This window comes from Chenopodium quinoa, unplaced genomic scaffold (genome assembly GCF_001683475.1).
Source record: "Chenopodium quinoa cultivar QQ74 unplaced genomic scaffold, ASM168347v1, whole genome shotgun sequence".
Lineage (NCBI taxonomy): Eukaryota > Viridiplantae > Streptophyta > Magnoliopsida > Caryophyllales > Amaranthaceae > Chenopodium > Chenopodium quinoa.
In genome coordinates, this window is record NW_018742204.1 from 20,160,380 (window position 1) to 20,178,074 (window position 17,695).

Sequence of the window (17,695 nt, forward strand, 5' to 3'; positions counted from 1 at the left end):
GATTGATTCCATATGAGACTAACATTATGAAATGGAGGGTTTACTTTGTATTTACGTACTTCATATGTTTAATTTGTGTTTCGATGTAAAAATAAATAAAATAAAATAAATATCCCCTTAATTAATTTATGTATTTTGACAAGAAATATCCCCTTAGATTATTACGGAGTAGTTCTATAATTCTAATGCAAAAAAGTATCCAGTTTTACACCAATACTACGTATATGGTAAGAAGAAGAAAGGCAGGGCAACAATTTGATGTCGTTTAGCACTGGAATTATTGGAGAGTTAAACTGGTGGTCTTACGGAGAAGCTATTGCGTGAAAGAAACCAAGTCTCATGCCATTGAGACACAACTTATATGCTTCTCTTTGTTTTTCTTTTATTTTACTTTTTTAGCAACCTAAATTTTGACCAACATCTACAAAACTAATATTTACAAACTTACCATTAGAGAAACAAAATTTATATTTCTTTAAGATAAACAAGGGTGCCCCAGAGAGATCATAAACATAAAACTTATATCATCCATAAAATAATGAGCAATCAATCAAGAAGTTGTTTTGAATAATTAGCTAGGAAGCTTGTGTTTGGGGTCGATATGTCTCATTGTTACGGTTTGATCCTTACACAATCATTTATGTCAACTACTCTTGGTGGTTTTTAACTCGCTCCAATAGTTAAAGTCAACTATGCCTGATAGAGAATTAAATTTAAAGGCTTATAACAAGTAATAAATTAGATATGTGATGTGAGGGTAATAGGGTATAGCCGTATAGGGTATTCATAAAATATAGAGTAGGATATAAGAAAGTACGTGTCACTTAAAGGTGTTCGGTGTTCCTTTAAGTGGATAAAGCTAAATGTCCACGTGGATTAAGGTGTTTGTCCACGTGTCTGAGAAGATGGACCAAAATAAGGAATAGAGTCGTAAAGCTTTATGCTTCTAACTACGATTTGAGCGTAATTGATCATCAAGTCAGTAAGACATCCCGTACACAAGCCTTGACCGAGCTTAACACTATTCATCAAAATATCTAATGCAACCGTTGCAAATCCGATAAATTTTTAAATTTCTTTTTATTTCCCCCAATACCCCTAAGATTTTGATTAGAAAAAGAATATGCCAAGCACATTGCTGAATATACAAGATTCATTGGTGATTAACCAACCTATCGCACTCTTGACAATAGACTCACCACTTTCCAGTTTCCACCCTACCTAAAATCAAACCCAAAATTCATTCATGAGATCTGAATAAAAATTCCAAAATTAGCCAAATTCAATTGAAATCTCAACCATCATCTCTGAATCATTCAATTCAAAACCCCATTACCATGTTCACCCACCTCCATTTTCTACTCATTTTCTCTCTCCTCTCTCTCTCAATCGCCACACCCACCATCACTGTAACCCCAGATTCTCTCTCCAAATCCGGCGACACAATCAAGCTCGAATGGTCCGATATATCCGACCCATCTGAGCTCGATTGGGTCGGACTCTACTCCCCACCCGATTCACACCACCATCATTTCATCGGCTATTTCTTCCTCAATTCTTCATCAACATGGAAATCCGGGTTCGGGTCAATCTCATTTCCTTTAATCAATCTTCGACACCCATATCAGTTTCGGATCTTCCGATGGACCCAATCGGAAGTGGACCCCACAAAAATGGACCATGATAGGAACCCATTGCCAAGGACCAAGCACCTTCTGGCCCAATCCAAGGAGGTGTCTTTTCAGAGGCTTAATGGGCCGGAGCAGGTCCATTTGGGGTTCACTGATAGGGAGGATGAGATGAGGGTGGTGTTTGTGGCGGGGGATGGTGGGGAGAGGGTTGTGAAGTATGGTAAAGAGGAAGATGAGCTCAGACAAGTGGCGGCGACGACGGCGGAGATATATCAAGTTGAAGATATGTGTGATGGTCCTGCTAATCAGAGTGTTGGGTGGAGAGATCCTGGGTTTATTTTTAATGGGGTTATGACTAATTTGAAGAAAGGGAAGAGATATTATTACAAGGTATAATTATTCATACTTATGTTTGTTTTATTTTTATTGAATTCTGTGCTTTAATGTTAGTTTTCTTGGTATGGATGAACTAGATGATATGAAATATGATTGGTTATTTTGATTGTTAGTTGCTAATTTGATCGTGCACGACCGTTAAATTACATGTTTTGCTGCTAAATTTACTAGTTTGATATTTGGGTTTTGTGTGTGTTTGTAAGTTGTTAGGAGGGTTTAGCTAATATTGAATCATGTGGAGTTGTTTCTTACTGCTTTGGAGTTGTATAATCATGTATTCATGTGTGTTAAATTGATCAATGTCGGATACTATTATGGAATTCGACTTAAAGTCATAGCAAGTATTCATTTTGAGCAAAGATTTATTTTATTTGAGGGTGTGTTCTAGTTTCAGATGATGATATTGTTGCTGATCAATTGGCAAAGTTAGCTGGTGGGTTTATTAGACCCTATTCTAAGTTGTGAAGTTTTATGTGTTTATGTCATATGAAAATTTTTTATGTTTAAGAACAGCTTGCAGTATTAAGATAAATTGATCTCTACATTCAGGTTTCATGGCTTCGATTTGACTGCTGTCTTTGAGATTCATGCAATTTATTCTACTAGTATGTTATAAGGTCAGTAATGTCACTGAAGTTGTTTCTTTTTGATGATTGAAGGTCGGGAGTGATTCAGGGGGTTGGAGCCCTACCTATAGTTTTGTCTCAAGAAATGAGGATTCTGATGAAACTGTAGCTTTTATGTTTGGAGACATGGGAACTGCGACACCTTATAGAACCTTTATCCGTACTCAAGATGAAAGCATATCCACTCTCAAATGGATCCTCCGTGACATAGAAGCTCTTGGGAACAAGCCTGCGTTTATATCACATATTGGAGATATTAGCTATGCAAGAGGATATGCTTGGATATGGGACAACTTCTTTAACCAAATTGAGCCAGTTGCCTCCAAGATGGCTTATCATGTCTGCATTGGAAACCATGAATATGATTGGCCTCAACAACCTTGGAAACCAGAATGGGCTGCTTATGCAAAGGATGGTGGTGGTGAATGTGGTGTACCCTACAGTCTTAGATTCAAAATGCCTGGAAACTCTTCATTCTCAACTGGGACTCGTGCACCAGCCACCCGGAATCTGTATTATTCATTTAATATGGGGTCTGTTCACTTTGTATATTTTTCGACCGAGACCAATTTCCTACAGGGAAGTGCCCAGTACAAGTTCCTGGAGCATGATTTGGAAAATGTCGATAGGAAGAAGACACCGTTTGTTGTTGTCCAAGGACATCGACCTATGTACACAACAAGTAATGAGATTAGGGATACCCCATTAAGAGAAAAGATGCAGCAGCACCTGGAACCTCTTCTTGTGAAGAACAATGTGACTCTTGCTTTGTGGGGTCATGTACATAGGTATGAAAGATTTTGTCCATTGAACAATTTCACCTGTGGAGAAATGGACTCGTCTGGGACGAAGCAAGGTGGATATCCTGTGCATGTTGTGATTGGAATGGCGGGGCAGGACTGGCAGCCTATCTGGGAACCAAGACCAGAACACACTGACCTTCCGATCTTTCCACAGCCAAAGAGGTCAATATATCGTGGGGGTGAATTTGGTTATACTAGGCTTGTTGCCACAAAGAAGAAGCTCACGCTTTCTTATGTGGGAAATCATGATGGAGAAGTGCATGATACAGTGGAGATTCTGGCAACTGGAGAAGTTTTGAGTGGTAGTGGTTCTGCTAGTGGTGAGAAAACAGAGTTTCCTGACACAGTGTTAGAAGGTGGAATGGCATCACCCATTTTCTCCCAGTTTGTAAAGGGAGGGAGTGTCTTGCTACTTGGTGCTTTTGTCGGATATGTTATTGGATTTGTTTCACGTTCAAGAAAAGAAACTCCTGCTTCTGGGAATAGCTGGCTTCCAGTTAAAACTGAAGATTCTTGAACTGGTATTATATTTTAAAGCAAAAGCAGCTTGAATTTCATAGGTGCAACTACTTTCACCGGCCTTCTGTTAAGTACAGCCATAGTTCTCGACTTTTGAGTTTGCTAGAGCATTGAATGTCGCAGCTGGCTGTAAGCATGTGATCTAAATTTGCCATTCAAAGGCCACAGTGCACATAGGTACTTAGAGGTCTGTATATATGTTCCTTATTTTGTGTTTAATGTACAATTAGAGCATTTTTGATGGCAAACATTCTTGATGTATAATAGGATTTGTGTACCTGTTATTCCGGCAGAGATTGTATTTTCATCTCAGTGTATAACAGCATTAGATTTATATGTAATAGAAAACTCTGGTGTAATAATAATACACGTCACGTGTGGGTAAATCAACAATCTGTTGTATTTTTAAAGTAGTTGAATGAAAGCATATCATTATAAGGCAGAAATGTTTGTATTTCAAAGTTTAAGTGGCCATTAAAACCATATGTCATGATGGTCTAGATAAACTCTCTTATAGAGTTTAGGCAGGAGATGATATCAGTAAAATTGGGACATCTGTGGTTGAGATTTACACTTATCAATTATCTGAGTACTTCCGCATGGATGATGATGGACCCTCTTTTCCAAAGAAGGGGAAAAAAAGACAATTATAGCTACACTTAATGGTGTTTTAGTACTCAATTAGTTTAAGTTGAGATCTTTATTAATTAAGAATAGGAGTTTGAGGATTATAGAGCGGGAATGTGTGATTTGGAACGTAAAACAAATGTACCAACTCTTGTCTCATCTTTGATGGCAAAACAATCATTTTATTTTTAATCCCGATCCCATCTCTTTGTTTATAAAACATAAGAATAGACCCTTAATAATCCTACTCCCACCTAACAATCACTCTTGAGTGGCTCTGATTCAATACCCTGGCCAACTGTCTCTCACCCCCTTTCTAACTAAATACAGTAAAGACTCCTATATTGTGCTGTGCTGAAGTGCTGAACTAAGGGTCAAAAAGTTTAAGTCTCGTTGTCTAGCTCGAGTTTGACTTTCTATCTTAGCCAATTTAGCTTGGATCTGTTTATTAAAGGTAGTTACTATTAAATCTTATTCTTTTATCTATTTATTATCGATGTCTCTGATGCTGTCTTGGTCACTGATCGTTAGTTCTGTTACATGAACTTTAAAAGGTGTAGCTGTTGTAAGTCAAAAGGGGCAGAAAATGTACGAGGAAACTCACTTTGCAATGAAGGAAGAATATGCTAGTCTGTCCAAATTGCTGATGGAATTCGTTAATATCAGTAAAATAGACAAGGCTTGGGTTTGCAAATCAGGTAGTAATCTGACTATCAGCATTGCATTGATTGTATATCAGACGGCTTCAATCCTCATTGCATTCTTTTTCGACTGTAAAAACATAATAAAGATATGATGGTTGCATTAGTTATGCTCTATTTATGTTGATCTATGTTTATTTTGCTCTCATATAATGCAATTTTGCACAGGAAATGACTCTAAGGCAATATTTTCTGCTAGCCAACCCAATATTCTTGCTAATAGTAACAGAAAATTTATCTTGTCTGCTACTATTCATGGGAGTGGCACTAGTCCAGTGGATTTTCAATGGTCACCCTTTCCTATTGAGGTTTCAGGGGCATCCATAATATTGCCTTCACCTTCTGGTTCGAAGCTTCTCATTGTTCGAAATTCTGATGATGACTCTCCTACTAAATTTGAGATTTGGGGCTCTTCAGATCTGGAAAAGGAGTTTCTTGTACCTCAGGCTGTTCATGGATCATTATTTACGGATGCATGGTAATTTGACTCCTGCATTATGAGTATAGAAGTAGGGCTATGTGGCGGAACATGAGTCTTTTCTTATTCCTATGCTCATTGTTCATTTCTCTTAACTGACAGGTTTGAAGGTGTTTCTTGGAACTTAGATGAAACACTCATTGCATATGTTGCTGAGGAGCCTACCCCTTTAAAGCCCACATTCAATAATTTTGGTTATACAAGCGCGAGTACCTCCAATAAGGGTTGTAACAGCTGGGAAGGCCAAGGGGACTGGGAGGAGGGATGGGGAGAAACATATGTGAAAAAAAGGTGCCCTGCAGTTTTTGTTATTGATATTAACAGGTATTTGAGTCACCTTTTGATTTGGCTTTGATAAAATTAATGACTAAGCTGAATGCTTCTGCTCTTGGAGGATGTACAAGTTCAATCATTTAATTGTTGTGCAGCGGAGAGGTGCGTGCTGTTGAAGGAATTAATAAGGCACTCAGTGTTGGTCAGGTTGTTTGGGTTCCATCAACAATTGCCTCACAGCAACATCTTGTAGTTGTTGGGTGGCCTGCAGAACCAAGAAAACTTGGCATGAAATACTGTACTAATAGACCATGTGCCTTATATGCTGTAACATGTCCTTTCAACAAATTAGAAGCTATCAAATCTGATCTCAAGTGAGTTGTTATTTTCGTTATATCAATGTAGAGAATAAGTATCTAAGTTTCTTCTTTATCATACACCTATCCTGTTTCTCTGTTTGAAGCAGATCAAATGCAGATGATGACTCCAATGCAGTTGTGTTGACAAAAGGAATTAGCAGCGCTTTCTGTCCACGCTTTAGGTATGATTTTTCATGTTTTGCCAGTTGATTTTTGTCCTGATTTAGTGTTGTGTTGGCTCTAGTTCATGTATCAAAGACTCAGGCTTCTAGCTTTAACTACTTGTGTGTTCTTATTCTTGAGCAATAACACCTATACTTGTTTACATACTGCACCCTGGTTCTGATAGAAATGTTAAAGGCGCTTTAACTGTAGAATAGCACTGGTTTGTATTAGCTGTCCTGTGTACATATGTCAGTTTTATTGTTCAGATTTATGCTATGATTCATATTTAAAGACATAGACTATTCTTAATGTGTATTATACATGGATGTCAAGTGAATGTATATCTGTTGTTTTGACAGCCCAGACGGGAGATTTCTTGTGTTCTTATCAGCCAAAAGTGCTGTGGAATCAGGAGCACACAATGCCACATTTTCACTTCATAGAGTTGATTGGCAAAGTGATTGGAACCCAAATGTGCTACCAATTGTTGATGTGGTAAACTCTTTTTGCCTTCAATATCAAGTTTGTTCATTACAGTCTTGAATTTTCGTTGAAATAGTTCTTTCCTTTCTTCCTTCTTTATCCTTGTGCACATGGAGTATCCTTTTGGATAGAGTATCGTGTACTGTCTGATATATTATTCATGGACAGAGTAATTTACAAACAATATTGAATTGTTTCAGACCATTACCTATTTAAGAGTTATTGCCTTATTGGTGTCGTCTATATTGTGATAAATTTCTGTTCCACATTAACATCATAAATGTTTCGTCTCACTATCATAGGTTCCTGTTGTACTGTCTGCGGAGAATGATTGCTTCCCTGGACTATATTTTCCCAGCATCCTCATGAATCCATGGTTTTCTGATAAGCGTACTATGATTTTATCCTCGATCTGGAGGAGCACTCAAGTGATATTTTCTGTGGATGTAGAGAGGTTTCTGATTCCACTTAAACGTTCAGTCTTCTTGATATGAAAATTTTCAGCTAATAATGCATCTTTTTAATTCTGCAGTGGGAGCTTGTCACGCATCACTCCTCATAATTCAAGCTCCTCATGGGAGGTTCTTTCGCTTGATGAGGATAATATCATTGCCGGTATGTATAATGATATCTATTTCTCGTCTCTGTAACTTCTTAACTTTAAGACAACTCATCTTATTTGTCATTTTGAAGTATGCAGCAGCCCTGTAGATACTCCTCGAATCAAGTATGGTTGTCTTCTTAAGAAGCAAGTCCCAAATGCCCCTTGGAATTGGCAAGATGTTCCGAGCCCCCTATTCAGATGTTCAAAGGAGGTTTATATCCTCATTCTTATCTGACTAATACTTACAACAGTGATTTTCTACATGTATAGTCAATAACTCGATACAGATCACTCTGGATTACATCTTTTGGTGTAAAACTTTTACAGGTTTCATCTCGCCTCTCATCCCTTCAATTCAGTATAATGAAAATTCCAGTAAGATCTATTTCAGAAAACTGTACAGAAGGTAATCTCAAATTATGTCTTCTGCTTAGGTGCATGAATGGTTTTCAATTGGATCTTTTCTGTTAGATCAACATTTATGCTTGGAATTGATACATTTTTGTTTTCAAATTAATCTCTTATTGATGGCTAACAATATGCATGTACAAATGTCTGCATGTTTCCTTCAGCTTTCGAAAATGCAAAATTCTAGATTGTGAGCCGTCTCTGCTGCTTCAACTATCAATCTTTCAGTGCATGATTTATCTGTTTTCGTTTCTTCATGTTGAATCTTTGTAACAGGAGCGAGTAAACCTTTTGAAGCTATATTTGTCTCCTCAACTGCAAAGAACGACATTTGTAATCCATTGATCACAGTTCTTCATGGAGGTCCTCATGATGTTGCAACATCAAAGTTCTCAAAGACATTGGCATTTTTGGCATCAACTGGATATAATCTATTAATTGTCAATTATCGGTAAACAATGTTTTTATTCGACCTTCTACTTATTTTTTTATATTCTTTTCACAACCCCAACTAAAAATGATTAAAGCCTTAACTCCAGCTTGAGAATATTGGACATTTATGTATTTCATTTCCTTGGAAGCCTTCCCCTCTATTCATTATAGTGGTTACATTTTGAGTACAAGATATCGGGTCAGGCATTCTTCTAGTAATGTCCAAATAGCAGCTCAATTGCTTGTAGCTAACTTCTTTTGTTGGATCATCAGCTAGCCTTGTGCATAACTGATTTTTAATTTATGCCACTTCCTGCATTCTATCACAGAGGCTCTCTGGGATTTGGTGAAGAAGCACTGCAGTCTCTTCCAGGGAATGTTGGATCACAGGTCCTGTTTCATTATTACAAATTCCAATTCCTTATTTGCACGTCATCAACTTTCTATCATGTTATGGATATTGTGACCATATACCAACAACGTGAAACAAATCAAACTAAATTTTTATCTGCAGGACGTCAATGATGTGCTTACTGCAATAGATCATGTTGTCGGCTTAAAACTTGCTGAACCACCTAGAATTGCTGTGTTTGGTGGTTCCCATGGTGGCTTTTTGAGTGCCCACCTTATTGGGCAGGTACACATAAGGCTTTGTTTTTTTTGAGATTGCATGACATATTGACATTCGTTAATAATCACATGTATCTTTTAAGTGGCCCTTTCTTCAGCTTTCCATATAGTGTTTCATAACTCTCTCTAATTGTGCATCTAACTTTACCAATACATGATACAGATCATATTCCTATTCAACTGCTTAATTTCTGAAAGGTTGCTGATATGAGCTCTAAGTTATACTTCGTATTAATTTTAAATTTAGTCTGATTTCGGCATTTGATGGTAGCTCTAAGCCTTTTAACTCACGTAACTTGTTGTATCATTCATGCTATCTGTAATGTTTTTTTTTTTTAAACTTTTGTAACTTTACCTCAAATTAAACTGAGACTTCTATCATGAAGTTTCTCCATCAAGTATCACTCACTTTTTATTGTTTGTCAAGGAAGTAATAATTTAGCTTTTGAATGGAGATAAAAAATTTGTCAGAAAGGATACAATTGAAGAGGTTAACATATGCTGCAATAAGAAAAAAAAATATAGCATACAAAATCAAGACATGTTATGAAAGTTGTATGTGGAAGGAAAGTTTAGGAACCTTCTTTAAAGAGGGAACAATGATTAGTTGTGTTCTAGCTTTGGTGTACCCACTGGTTGCTTTGACATGATCAGTTTTACCATCGGTTTCCTGGAAAGAAAAAGGAAATCACTAAGCGCCTTAAGGAACATTTTGTGCTGCAGGCCCCTGAAAAATTTTCTGTAGCAGCAGTCTGGAATCCTGTTTGCAACCTTGCTTTGATGGTTGGAACTACTGATATTCCTGATTGGTGCTTTGTCAATGCTTATGGAAGCGATGGTAAAACGTACTTTACAGAAGCACCATCTAAGGACAATCTGAATATCTTATATGATAAGTCCCCTATCTCGCATGTCCATAAGGTATATATATGGCACAGCTTCTGATCTTCTCATCAGTAGTTTTATTTTTTGTTGAAATGCCATACTATTAGTGTTTCTGATATTCTGACATTTTCATCTCTGTCAGTTGATAGTGAGCTTTAATTCATTCCTAATTAAGATATGAATAAACGAGATGTGTCTGTAAACTTTGCAGGTCAAAGCACCTACACTGTTTCTTTTAGGTGCTCAGGATCTTCGAGTTCCTGTTCCTGATGGATTGCAAGTGAGTTATTGTCCTCCCAATTACACAGTTATATAGATTCTTATTTACATGATGCTTTCCAGTTTTTTTCTAAGGTGAAAGCACATGTTCAGCAGTTCTTGGAAGATCAACATTGATTGTGAACTATCATTACTTTTAGCATTAACTAGACAGTATCAATTTCTGCTGGCTAAATGAAAGCCAATTTATCCTAGGCTCTGAAACCAATCATTCCTGTTAGAAGTGAATGGTGTCTAGAACTGGTTTAAGAATGTATAGGTTGATTTGGCGTATTTATCTCTTTCAAGTGTGAAAATTGACTTGATGGTGCTTATTCACTGCTAGTATGCGCGTGCATTAAAGGAGAGAGGAATTGAGGTTAAGGTAATTATGTTTCCTGATGACGTACATGAAATATCCAGGTAATATGCTCGTTTATTATAGGCTAATATAAAATTTCCTTTGTACAGAAGAGTTCCTAATATTCTGTATTTTCATGTCATCCTCCTTTTGAATTCTGGTTATTTGGCTGCAGGCCTCAATCTGAAGTCGAGAGCTTTGTAAATATTGCATTGTGGTTCAAGAATTATTGTCAATAGATCAAGTGCCATATCCATGAAGAGATGCTTAACAGCAATGCCATAGTAAACCAAATCCTTAAGTTTACTAAGTTCTTGTGTACTTTCCTAGTTTTATGTCTAATGTGCTCATGATCTGATTTACTTTATTTACTCTCGCTTATCTGAACACAAGGTTGTAGTTTGCTGAATTGGTATGGTATGGAACTAAAGCACTTGAATTTTACACTAGAACTTTGACGACCAACAACATGCTAGTCATTCAAATAATGCATAAATTGCTTTTACTGACCTACAATGTGAGGAGACTCAGGAGAGAATCAAGAACGGCAGCATTTATGCAAAGGCAAAAAAAAATTGGTTACTACAAAACAAAAGCAGGAAATGAACAATCAAATAGTCATTTACATACATGCTTGTTTCTGTTTGCCCGTATTACATACAAAAAGGCTCTGTAATTTGTACATACCAATTCGGATAACACCTGCTTATTTGTACAGTTAAGTGCATGCTAGGAAATTCCTGTACTTCTTATACTCTCCTATCCCTCTCATACACCCCCCCCCCCCCAAAAAAAAAAGGAAAGAATTTTAAGCAGTACGAATTCCACTGGAGACGGTAGAAAATTCAGCTACAAAATAGAAAAAGGCTGCACAGTCAAAAGAGATTGAGGTTCTAAGTGGTGAACATTAAGAAATGGACCTAAAGAATGCCTCAAGATCTTCATCAGCTGAACTTTGATCAAAAACTGGAAAATCCCCAGTGTTGCCACCTATGGAAGTATTAGCATTCTCCTTCTCACCTGTTATTGTGCCTAATTCAGCAGTAAGCTTATTTCTGTGTATGTCAGTAGCAGACGAACCTTCCCTTGCAGCCATATTAACCGGTCCCTTGGACTGTTCACCAGCTTTGATCTTTTTTCTTGAGCTCAAACCAGGACCAATCCCACTTGGAACCAGCGGATTCAATTCATCCAGCATCTTATTACTCGAATCACCTATTTTTTTACCATCTTGAAAAGCTCTAGTGAGGATAAAGTTAGAAGAAGTGCTACTGCCTCGTTGATGAGAATTAACTACACCAGTAGAAGGCAAAGTATCATCTGAAGGAATAGACTTTCCTGATGTATTCTTTTCTGATGCTTGTCCTGCAGAAATACACCGTATGTCATTTGCAATCTTTCCCTGTGCTTGCTTCAAATTATTTAATTCTTCCTCCAGCCTTTTAATGTAACTCTTGCAGTCATCCATTTGTCCCTGTGAGTGCTGCAGATTATTTAATACTCTCTCCATTGTTCTAATGTGACTTTTGCAATCAATCAATTCACCTTGTAAGCGATCAATTGATTTATGAAGATATATAAAGTTTGAATTCGTTGCTACCTGCGCATGTCAATTACAAGAATGAAACAGGATAGAATTACTCAGAAACCTTTTATGATGGTGCATTGCATACACAAAATAGGACAGGATCAAATCTTATCTAACGAAAAGTTCGTAATGACTTTTAAGAGCACACGATACGATAGTAAATCAAAGGGTATGAACATGAATATCACAAGTGGTCTTACAATGGTGCATTGCATACAAAATACGACATAATCTCCTTGAATTGCATCTCCACTCAATCAGATCGTGTTTATTTATTTATTATAATTCTCACTCTTATTATTTCTTGGTACCAATTTACCAAACTACTTATACAAAAATTTGACTCTCAATAATTAGAATCAGACCTCGCTCATGACCAGATCGTGACGCTCTTGAGTATTCCAAATGTATGGCTCTGCATTTGCTCCTTGAGATGACTGAAATGAAGCAGATGAGAAATTTGTCATTGGGTTTGGTGCACCTTGCTGCTGTTCATAACTCGTAGAAAGGGAATTCCATTGTCCAGCTGCACATATATCCAATACCAATACATGAAGCATATGCTTAACATTTTCATAAGCAATTAGGTACGCATAAGTCAAATGCAACATATTAATTGAAGAGTTAGAACAATAGAATAAACAGATCATCAAAAGATCCCAAGTACAAAAATATAAGTACAGCTTGCTTGAAAACAAACATGAACTTTTTGCCATTTAGGATGTTAGTCCTATCTTTTCAAGAATGGACTTGCAACTTCAATTTGAATTACTGTATTGTTTTTTTGCAAAAAGCCTTACAGTAAGCTGTTAGCCTGTTACAGCCTATGTTGTAACACGAAAACTTCATTGAATTTAAAGAAAATCTCAATCTACTAGGCACTCATAGTCCAATGAAGACATTAACAATCAATGGATCATGAGTAACAAATTGCTCATCTAACACAAAGAGAGGTTCTCAAGCATACCTGAATGAGGGTATGCAGATCCCTGCTGCTGATTTCCAATACTGGGAATCATATGATCAGATTGCTGAAGCCTCGGTCTTTGCTGTGAGCTTATTCCTGGTTGATTTGGGGAAATAAGACGAGGCCTTCCCATGCTGGGAATCATATGATCAGATTGCTGAAGCCTCGGCCTTTGCTGTGAGCTTATTCCTGGTTGATTTGGGGAAATGAAACTAGGCAACAACTGATGTGATGGGGAAAGATTAAAACCAGGATTCAACAAGCTTTGTGACGGGAGACTTCCAGGATTAGAAGGGGAAAGATCAAGTGGAACATTAGAATTATTACTTGTAGAAGCTTCCAGGCCTACCACTAGCTGCTGTTGTTGCTTAGTATCAGTTCCAACTCCATTAAAATTCAGAACTGCTGGAGAATGGTGAGGAAACATAGGAGGGTAATTGTTGCGGAAAGGGCTAGCCTCTTTGAGCCTCTTCCTCATAGAATCTGAACCAGTTGGGCTGTTAGAGTGCGGGTTTCTTACAGGTTGTAGACGAGAAGCAACTTCTTCATCAGTTTGGTTATTAGACTGCAGATTTCTTAGAGGTTGCATATTGGACCCAAGATGTACACCAGTTTGGCTACTAGGCTGTGAATTGGTTAAAAGCTGCATAAAAGACCCAAAATCTTCATCCATAGGATCATACTAAAAACCCCGAAAATTAAACCACATTTAGAAACTGCTACTCATGTCAAGAAAACAAACTGATACAATTTTGTTCAAGAACTTGCATAACAACAACAACAACAACAACAACAACTAATCATAAGTTCCAAAATGATTTGGGGTCGACTAACACGGAAACATTGCTAAAAAATTAGACAAGCCTGTCACGATGATTCATTCTATAATATGTTAAATTGAATGATCCAACAAATTACCAAACAGATTAAACACCCATTTACTTCTTTCTCTTAAATTCCTCATTGATAAATCATCATAATCAATTGAACAGGAAGGGCATGAAAACTATCATATTAACAAGAGATAATCAAAGAACATCACCAAGATTCTGATATCAAGCAGAGAATCAAAACATACAACAAGCTAACATTCGACATTTCTACATTATGCCAAGTTGAATGAACTAATAATCAAATACCCATTAATTTCTTTCTCTTAATTAGCCATTAACAAGTCATTCAGAAGGTATAATTAACCTAGAAAATCGAAAATGCAGAATTCAATTGAGAGAAATCATCAAAGAACAACACCAAGATTATACTAAAAATAATTTTAGCAGAAAAAAAAAAACATACAACAAGCTAACATTCGACATTTCTTCATTATGCCAAGTTGAATGAACTAATAATCAAATACCCATTAATTTCTTTCTCTTAGTTAGCCATTAACAAGTCATTTCGAAGGTATAATCAACCTAGAAAATCGAAAATGCAAAATTCAATTGAAAGAAATCATCAAAGAACTATAACAAGATTATACTAACAATATTTAAGCAGAACAAAATTTGATAAAAATAAATCAAGTTAAAGAAAATCATACAGAAGAACTCGTTCCAGAATCTTCAATATCGTGCTCGTGCTATGGCAATTTAGAATCTTCAAAGTCTAGTTCAGTGTGCAGGGGAAGGAGAGAGAGCTTAGCTCTTTTCTGTGTTTGAAAATTTTAATGTTCGGGTTTAATCAGAGGTTTAAATGTGTTTTTGTGAGCGATACAATATACTCCCTCCATTTTGTACTCATCAATATTACAAGGGTCAAAACATTTACATGAACACATCCGATTCGATCCGAAACTGACTAAAAAAATATTTAATTTAAAAGATTTCGATTTACATAAACACAATAATTTAGCATGACTCAACTTTAAAAATTGACTCGACTCAACCTCATCGAACCCGATTTAATCATTCGAACAAACACCTCTATCCAATATTAAACAGTAACACTTGGTAATTGGTACGGAGTACCTGAATAGAATATTAACCAAGAGTTGGTGGAGAACTCACCTTGGTTTGAGCCATATCAAGTGAACATAACATAGTCGTGGGCTTGATAGGAGTAAAAAAAAAAAAAAGGATTGTTGCCTCTGTTTTTTTAATTGCAACAGTTTAGCTGGACATGCTTACCGATATACAAATTTATTTTTTATACATTAGTTAAAAATACAAGTCAAAGCCATTGATTGAATGGCAGAAAAAAATAAATTTGTTGCATTTAAAAAGCGAAGAGAAAATACTTTGTAGCATTGCATCTTTACCAGATAAGGAATTGTTGCAATTAATATAAAATGGATGAAAAAGAAAAGTGTCACGATTGATGCAAAATAAAGGGAGTACAAAGTATAGTATATGTATGAATTATACTACGCACTTGTTCAAGCTCATTTTCGGGTGGTTAAAAAAAACAAGAGCTCACTTTTAGGGTTGAATTTTTGGGTTTTTTTAGGTTTAGAACTATAAAGAGTGTTTTTAGCCTTGTAATAACTACAAAATTTTGCCTACACCCCTATGTAGGTAGCACTACCTACACCCCCTCTTCATCCTAATGATGTCATCTTATAGTTTTCCGATTTCGAATCATATGTAAAATGTTCATTTTGGTATATATAAATGTTCATTTTTGTAGATATAAATGTTCAGTTTTGTATCGTTAAATGTTCAGTTTTGTTAATATGGCGATACTATATATTTATTGTTTTTTAAGCACAACTTTTTTATCTTTTCAAATGTATAAAAGTACACAAGCTCAATTTATTAATTAAAAGTACGTAGAAACTTGTATAAAAAAATTCAAAAGTGAAAATCATAAACTTCAAAAATGTACATATCATATACTTAGGGCCTGTTCTCATTGACTGAACTGAACTGAACTGAATTGAGCTGAACTGAACTGAACTGAACTGAGCTGAACTGAACTCAACCGAATATTTTATAAGAGAAGGAAATTAGGAGCTGAACTAAACTGAACTGAACTGAATTGAGCTGAGCTGAACTGAACTAAACTGAATTTCAACGTAAGAGAACAGACCCTTAGTATATATGTGTCTTACAAAATAAATTGAACATCGCCTCTAATTTAACATTTGGTATACATAAAAATTTTGTAGAGTCATCGTGCTTATAATAGATACCCTTTTACGTACTCTTATGATGTGTGTGTGTTTTCTTGGTACATACCTTTTCATCAATACATACATTATCGTATTCAACTTTTTTTTTATTTCATTGATTGTCCTGTGTGATAAGAGATCAAAATTTTATAAAGTAAAATGTTAGTAACAATTAAAACACACATACTATAAACAAGACAGAAACATTTTAAAATACAAAATTTTAACATATTGACAGAAAATAATTAACATAGTTCAATATGAAGATGAACAAGTAATATCATAATCTAAATAAACATTTTTCAATATGAGAATGAACAAATATTAAATTTAATTGAACGTTTTTCAATATGATAACAAACAAGTATTAAAATTGAAACAAATGTCTTTTAATGTAAGAATGAATGAATAAGTATAAATCTAAATGAACATGTTTATATATGAGAATAAATATTGAATTAGATTGCAATGCAAATGAACATCTTTAAATATAAGAATGAACATATAATGTAAAGAGAATGAACATGTATCAAAATTAATTGAATATAAATGAACATGAAATCCATGTAAAATGATCAATGTTCCACCTAAAATGAAAATTTATAATAGATTGATATTGCTTATTAGATCAATAGAAAATATAGGAAGAAAATGGAGATAAGGACATTTATTGTAATTCTAATGAGCGTACATTAATGCTATTCAAAAAAAAAAAATGAGCGTATATTAATATGTGCATGAACATATATTAGTACATGTATGAACATTTATCAAATGAAAATGAACATTCATATACGAGCTAAATTTATATTTCTATAATCATACGAAATAGATCAAATCCAGAAAATTAGGGCAATTAAACTCTATTTTATTTTTATTTTTTGTCCAGTAAATTTATAAGTTAATAATACACCACAAATTAATTCAACTTAAAGTGGATTATTATACCAAACATCATTCTACTATAATTCATTGTTATGATAAAAAATTATAAGAAATCATGAAGTAATATTGGAATTTCATTTACTTAGAGAATGTAATTGAAGAATAAGCCAAATAAAAAGTTAGGGTTTATACTTTTTTTTTAATAAAAAATAAACAAAATCAACTTACAATTTGATTGTCAGTGGTTCTTTTGTAGAAATTTTCTACAATTTTTTCTCTTACATACTATATTTTGGTATAGATCTAAGAGTGTTTGAATTTTTTATTTATTTTTTTTTAGACAAATTTGGGAGAATTTGATAGCTTAGGAGTAAGAAAATGGAGAGAGAAAGGGATAAAATTATGAGGAGTGAGAAATTTAAAATATTGGTAAAATTATAGGAAAATTGATTTATAAGAGGAGAGAGAAAAGGTGAAAATACCTACACTAGGATGTAGGTATAGGTT

The 17,695-nt window shown here is 35.3% G+C and overlaps 3 protein-coding genes across 5 annotated transcripts; 2 read left to right on the forward strand and 1 right to left on the reverse strand.

Moving 5' to 3' along the window:
- The first annotated feature begins 1,140 nt into the window (after positions 1-1,140).
- On the forward strand, positions 1,141-4,417 carry LOC110722164 (probable inactive purple acid phosphatase 2). Its single transcript, XM_021901433.1, has 2 exons — positions 1,141-2,021; positions 2,687-4,417. The coding sequence occupies exons 1-2, from the start codon at positions 1,338-1,340 to the stop codon at positions 3,971-3,973; spliced, it is 1,971 nt and encodes a 656-aa protein (XP_021757125.1). The 5' UTR covers positions 1,141-1,337; the 3' UTR covers positions 3,974-4,417.
- Positions 4,418-4,819: 402 nt separating this feature from the next.
- Positions 4,820-11,420, forward strand: LOC110722172 (acylamino-acid-releasing enzyme 1-like). Of its 3 annotated transcripts, none has more exons than XM_021901440.1 (18): positions 4,825-5,056; positions 5,157-5,300; positions 5,472-5,781; positions 5,884-6,105; positions 6,210-6,428; positions 6,518-6,595; positions 6,938-7,073; positions 7,364-7,515; positions 7,594-7,676; positions 7,755-7,876; positions 7,993-8,071; positions 8,350-8,524; positions 8,835-8,895; positions 9,020-9,142; positions 9,859-10,056; positions 10,232-10,300; positions 10,625-10,701; positions 10,815-11,419. In XM_021901440.1, exons 2-18 carry the CDS (start codon positions 5,189-5,191, stop codon positions 10,876-10,878), a joined length of 2,280 nt encoding a protein of 759 aa, XP_021757132.1. In that variant the 5' UTR covers positions 4,825-5,056; positions 5,157-5,188; the 3' UTR covers positions 10,879-11,419. The 3 variants fall into 3 exon arrangements, with proteins under 3 accessions (XP_021757141.1, XP_021757132.1, XP_021757135.1); XM_021901443.1 differs by having other exon boundaries at positions 4,827-5,056; positions 6,521-6,595; XM_021901449.1 differs by lacking the exon at positions 10,625-10,701 and having other exon boundaries at positions 4,820-5,056; positions 10,815-11,420.
- Positions 11,421-11,503: 83 nt separating this feature from the next.
- On the reverse strand, positions 11,504-14,906 carry LOC110722188. Its single transcript, XM_021901457.1, has 4 exons — positions 14,735-14,906; positions 13,195-13,837; positions 12,593-12,753; positions 11,504-12,239 (listed from the first exon to the last, which is right to left on the reverse strand). Exons 2-4 carry the CDS (start codon positions 13,781-13,783, stop codon positions 11,547-11,549), a joined length of 1,443 nt encoding a protein of 480 aa, XP_021757149.1. The 5' UTR covers positions 13,784-13,837; positions 14,735-14,906; the 3' UTR covers positions 11,504-11,546.
- Positions 14,907-17,695: the final 2,789 nt, after the last annotated feature.